At 34.0% G+C, this 6048-nt stretch overlaps 1 protein-coding gene across 2 annotated transcripts; it reads left to right on the top strand.

Moving 5' to 3' along the window:
* The first annotated feature begins 911 nt into the window (after positions 1-911).
* LOC143590428 (ent-kaurene oxidase-like) lies at positions 912-4742 on the top strand. 2 transcript variants are annotated; one of them, XM_077070915.1, is made up of 9 exons: positions 912-1061; positions 1149-1309; positions 2172-2333; positions 2424-2564; positions 2641-2895; positions 3014-3175; positions 3256-3450; positions 3539-3936; positions 4527-4742. In XM_077070915.1, the coding sequence occupies exons 1-8, from the start codon at positions 923-925 to the stop codon at positions 3845-3847; spliced, it is 1524 nt and encodes a 507-aa protein (XP_076927030.1). In that variant the 5' UTR covers positions 912-922; the 3' UTR covers positions 3848-3936; positions 4527-4742. The 2 variants fall into 2 exon arrangements, with proteins under 2 accessions (XP_076927030.1, XP_076927029.1); XM_077070914.1 differs by having other exon boundaries at positions 2172-2564.
* Positions 4743-6048: the final 1306 nt, after the last annotated feature.

The following is a 6048-nucleotide window of genomic DNA, read 5'->3' as shown; positions in this document are numbered from 1 at the left end:
TACTGTAATTTTTTGTACAGTACTTACACTTACGTATTACACATGTGTAAAAAAAATTTGTTAAGTTGAGTTCTTTCGAGTTATTAAAGCTCAAAGCGGTTCTCAAAAGAAATCAGTCATACACACACACACACACACACCAGTATTTAGGTCGGGATCATCAAGTTGCTGCACGTTACGTTTTGAAAAGATTAACGTCATTTATATTGAAACATTGATAAAAATAAAGATGTCACAATGAAAAATCCAAATATTGTTACATCATGTTCTTAATATTATTAGAGAAAAATAAATTTGTAAATAAATCGAAACCTTGAAAGAGCTTTATGTGTGCTTCGATGATTTGTATATTACGACAACACTTCTTTATTTTGAGTGAAATTAACATCAAAACGTAGATAAATATAAGCTTGTTGCAAATATATATTATGAATTTAATAAAACATCAAAATTAATAAAGTTAAAAGAGTAAAACAATAAAAACCAAAGAAATAAGATTGTGCCATAAATAACTGTATGTGAACTTGAGGGATTGAAGTATAAATTTGAGGTATAATAACAAAAGAAGGAACATGCATTATAATGTTGTATCAAGTGCTTAAAACTTGGTAAAAAAAATGAAACAGTAAAATTTAGAAACCTAAGAACACATGTAACACAAAAGAACAAAGGATAAGAAGTGAATAGCATGATCAAAAGCTTGTAAGATATGCAGTAATATACCAACACAATTAAATAGTGATCTCTCCTCACAAAGGATTATACAGATTAATTAATATATATAATAATATATATATATTCCTTACCTAATTGCTAATCACATAGAATAAGAATAAGTGAATAACATCCATCATATTTACACAACTAACAGTCACCAGTCACCACTTTATACTCTACTAGCCACTACCACCAACAGATCGATATGCTGACAGTTTACGGAATAACATTAGCCGGCGGCGGTACGGCCGTTGCACTCATCATCATCGCTATTTCAGTCTGGTATCTCAGAAGCTACGCATCCGATCACAGCGGTCAATCAAATCATCTCCCTCGGGTTCCTGGTACTCTTATACACACATATATGTACTTGGATCAATCGATTTTAACGTTAGAATAATTTGTTAAGTATATGTGATTAATATTTGCAGAAGTGCCTGGGTTGCCATTGCTGGGGAATTTACTGCAACTCAAGGAAAAGAAACCGTACATGACGTTTACCAGATGGGCAGAAACTTATGGTCCGGTTTATTCGATTAGAACCGGAGCCATTTCGCTGGTGGTGGTGAGTTCAAACGAAGTCGCCAAGGAGGTACGTACGTAGTAGTATTAAATACACCAAAACGATGTATCATTCCACTAGGAAGTTCGGTGCGGTTTTGGGCTAAACCAAACTGAAAACCAAAACTTTGGTTTTTGATTTTTTCTGAAACCATTTGGTTTCGTTCAGTTTTTGCTGTTTGAACATGAAAATTTTATGCCAAAAGAAAAGTTGGCAAAAAATCATGAATTTAGGTATATATAACTTTGTTAATTGTTAAATTACTTAAAATAAAAAATAAAAAAGAAATATTTAACTCACATGTTTATTAAATTCTTATAAATCACGTAAAATAAAAAATAAAAATTTACGAATTTGGTTTGGTTTTTTGGTTTTCATTACATTCAAAACCACACAGTTCGGTTTCTACAAAAACATAAAACCAAACCGTCAATTTTTGTTTATTTTCGGTTTGAATTCGGTTTCGGATCGGTTTTTTCGGTTTCTTGCACACCCCTAAATTCAAGTAGCAAGATCCGAGTCAAAACATAATTAATGCTATGCTATCTTACACCCATTAATAAGGTTTTATGACACTAAGGGATTCGTGTAAGTTTCAAATTAAACTTTTGGACACGTTTAGCTAAACATGTCACATTCGTGTGCCAACTTGACTAGAATTAACCAGTATACTTTTGATTTTATTAAACGTGTCGTGTGTAATTGTTTTATATACATTTCTAGTTTCGGGTGTGAAATGGTTATATAGTATATGCAAAAAAGAAATAAAAAAAGTTTATGGTTAACCGGGTCGTATTTGTGTCAAGTATTGAATATTTGTTTCGTCTTCTGGATGGCCCATCAACCCACAAACACGACCCATTTAACTCCTCTAGTTTCATGCATCTTATAGGTATTTGTTAGCAGATTTCAATCCATCTCAACAAGAAAGCTATCAAATGCATTAAAGATCCTCTCAGCCGATAAAACCTTGGTAGCTTTGAGTGATTATAATGATTTTCACAAAACCTTCAAACGCCATCTACTCACTGGTTTATTGGGACCGAATGCTCAGGTTTGCCTCCTAAACTTATATACTTGCATGTGGTTAAGTGCTTTATACCACCTTTTCTTTAAACTTTTCGTTTTAAATGCGTATATTCAGAACAAACATCGTGTTCATAGAGACATCATGATGGACTGTATTTCAAACCGACTACACACATCCATCAAAACCTCTACCGGACAAGAAGTGAATCTAAGGAAAATATTCCAGACCGAACTTTTTGGATTAGCACTGAGACAAGTGAGTTCGCGTTATATTATAATTATTATTTGATTATTATATAAAGGAATTGTGTTTTCATTATCTACCTTTATAGGTTCTTGGAAAGGATGTAGAGAACATATATGTGGAGGATCTTAAACTCACCATGAGCCGAGATGAGATGCTTCAGGTGTTGGTGGTTGAGCCGATGATGGGTGCTATCAGTGTCGACTGGAGAGATTTCTTCCCGTATCTGAAGTGGATCCCAAATAAAAAGTTTGAGAACACGATGAAACGAATGCATATAAGAAAAGAAGCTGTGATGAATGCTCTTATCAAAGAACATAAAAACCGTATTGCCTCAGGGGAGGTAAATTGTGATTCTTAATTTCTTGGTTGTTAATATTACTATATTAGGGGTGTCAGTGGTGTTCGATCATGTTTGAATAATACATAGTAACTCGTCTTAATTTCTTGTAAAAAAACAGATTATAAACAGCTACATTGATTACTTGCTGTCAGAGGCACAAACGTTAACCGATCAACAACTACTTATGTCACTATGGGAGCCAATTGTCGAATCAACAGACACCACCATGGTGACCACCGAATGGGCAATGTATGAACTTGCAAAACACCCCAAGATTCAGGTTTGTTCTGTTTTTTCAACCTATGATATAAATAGTATATGTTTCACCAAAATTTGATGCATTTTAATTATGTAACTCAGGATCGTTTGTATCGAGAAATCCAAAGTGTTTGTGGGTCAGAGAAGATAACAGAAGAACATTTGGCTCAGCTGCCATACATAACTGCTATTATTCATGAAACCTTAAGAAGGCATAGTCCAGTTCCTATCATTCCATTACGATATGTGCATGAAGACACAGTTCTAGGAGGTTACCATGTTCCAGCCAGGACCGAGGTTGACTATTTAAAGAAGTCAAAACATGTGATCTTTACATCTTAGTTTTTCTTTGTTTTTTTAAATAAGGAATATGTTTAATATTCAGATAGCAGTAAACATTTATGGATGTAACATGGAGAAGAATGTTTGGGAGAATCCTGAAGAGTGGAATCCAGAGAGATTTATGAAGAAAGATAAACCGATTGATTTCCAAAGAACTATGGCGTTTGGAGGGGGGAAACGGGTGTGTGCGGGTGCTCTTCAAGCAATGCTGATTTCTTGCACGGGAATTGGAAGAATGGTGCAAGAGTTTGAGTGGGAACTGATCGGTATGGCCCAAGAAAGCGTTAATACGATTGGGCTCACGAGGCAGATGCTTCGTCCACTGCGGGCCTTAATAAAGTGCAGAAACTGAATGCCAAGTGGTTCTGTTTTACAAAATTAGTTGGAACTGAAACCTGATATTCAAGTTGTAATATGTTCAGTTTAATTAACATGGAAGGAGTAGAAAATAAATTTGGACAAATTTTAAAATTGTGTAGATTTAAAGTTTAAACTAACACCTGGCCCAATACCCATCTGTTATTTATCGGTTAGTTACCCGTTAGATATATGGTATCTTTTTCCGATGCTTTGAAAAATCGTCACTGGGGATTCAAGTGTTTGCTATGTGACCACTAATGCAACTATGTGGGACCTAAACTACCGTTCTTTCGCTCTTTCGTCAAAATATTTGCGTAGAATAACCCAAACCTTCAACATGACGGTTACTGATGCGGGTGCAAACAGGTTCTTCATACCAGGCTGGCAGGCCCGTGTGGTTGCACCATCGGGGATGGTGGCGGAGGTTAACCCGAGCAGTCTTGTTTTGTGGGCAAGAAGTGAAGCAATCGTTTGTGGTGCCCATTAATGCAAAAACTAAATCGAGAGCTCTTTCGGGTTCGTTGGTTTGGAGTGATGGGATTCACAAGGTTACAAGTCCGATAGTTGCGTTTCTTTGAATACATATTTAGTTTATTGTTTTATTTTGATTGAATAACTAGCATTCTATTATATCAAGTCGCTTTAAAAAAAACGCAACTATTATAGTTTAGTAGTTTACAGATAGGAGATATCTATCTAATTGCTAAAGCCCAAATTCATTTTTAATAAGGCTAGATATCCAACTTCAAATTATGTACCTTTTAAGCCCAAATTATGTTAGGAAAACCTCATAGGTTATGTCTTATAATAAACTAAAATAATCATATAGATTAATGCAAATTAAAAAAATTTGTTAACGGTGATTATTTACTTTGTTAGGCCGATTAGCTATTTACCCGGCCTGATTAGTCGATAACAGATTAACAGGTTGTTGAAATCATGCCCTTAATTGAACACAAACATGAGATTGAACAATTTGTTTGACGCTTTTTATTTATAAAACCAAGAACACAAATTACAATACCTCTAACCATCTATTTAAAATAAAACTAACATCTTGCAAAACAAGAAAGCTTATTCTAGAAAACTGTATAACTCATATATTCTTACCATACTAAAATAAACATATTAAAACACTTTCACAAAGCCCCCTCGCCTTTCTCGATAACCTGTTTTATGATTAATTTCCAATACATGTATCTGTTTACTTGAGTATTTACCTGACCTGATATTTTTTTTATATATATATATATGATATAGTAGTACACCTAATTATATATTTATAATCCTAAATATAAACACCTATGTACTATTCTACCATCCGTCTAGAATGCAAAAAAAAAAACGGTTTTGGTAAACTATGATTTGTAGAAATAATTTAGTGGTCATCACCTTAAAATATAATATTTTATGTCAAACTTTTTTCTGAGACACGTTTACGTCGCTGTTTCGAGACGCCTCTCATTAGCTTTGAGACGCATAACGACTTGGTTTATCGTATGCATCCTAAAATTAAGTATAAGATTTCATCATAACACAACACGTGTACTCAAGAGCAATTGGTTGTTGCGTCCGACCAATTGCGTAGCTTCTTGCAACATATACATGTGTACTCAAGACAATGGTGTACTCGTGTGTGTGTGTATGGATTAAATGTGTGGTGTATGTAGGGAAAACCCTTTGTAATCAAAACTGGTATAAAATTAGAAAGAGATTAGACACCTAGACGTTCCTTTCTAATGTCAAATTCATCGTTGACATGTCACTAAGTATGACACACCGTATTACTATAATTTTCACTATGTTCGATCTTTTTATAATTTCAAGCATACCATACTTGTATGAATTCTTTTTGTTTCCTCATATAATGAAAATTCAAACTTAAGAAAATGAAATACGTGACATTATTGACCTCTATTAAAAAGAATATAAAGAAATATAATGTACTAATGTGAGTGTTGCAGTTGCACTATCACATGGTGGGAATGAATGAATGTGTCCCATTCCCAAAGCAAACTCTGGAAAGTAACGCCTTTCATGACCTGCTGGACCACTAGAAGACATCTCCCTTTTTTCTTTTTAAATGATAAAAGTTTAAGTAGTTAATTTTGTAGAATTAATCTAAACACCAAAACCACATAATGTGATGCTCATAAATCCAAATTCAATGAGTTCAAAAACATTATGAATCGC

Source organism: Bidens hawaiensis, unplaced genomic scaffold (assembly GCF_021521415.1).
Source record: "Bidens hawaiensis isolate Kalapana, Puna unplaced genomic scaffold, B.hawaiensis_p1.1 tig00038559_1, whole genome shotgun sequence".
Lineage (NCBI taxonomy): Eukaryota > Viridiplantae > Streptophyta > Magnoliopsida > Asterales > Asteraceae > Bidens > Bidens hawaiensis.
Note: the sequence above shows the minus strand (reverse complement) of the source record. Positions and strands in the feature narration are given on the sequence as shown.

What these genes read in the sequence shown, in the direction of transcription:
- LOC143590428 (XM_077070914.1), top strand. Translation starts at nt 923, where the DNA reads ATGCTGACAGTTTACGGAATAACATTAGCCGGCGGCGGTACGGCCGTT. An exon ending in CAAAACACCCCAAGATTCAG is followed by an intron (nt 3,176 to 3,255) that starts GTTTGTTCTGTT and finishes TATGTAACTCAG; the next exon opens with GATCGTTTGTATCGAGAAAT. An exon ending in ATGTTCCAGCCAGGACCGAG is followed by an intron (nt 3,451 to 3,538) that starts GTTGACTATTTA and finishes TTTAATATTCAG; the next exon opens with ATAGCAGTAAACATTTATGG.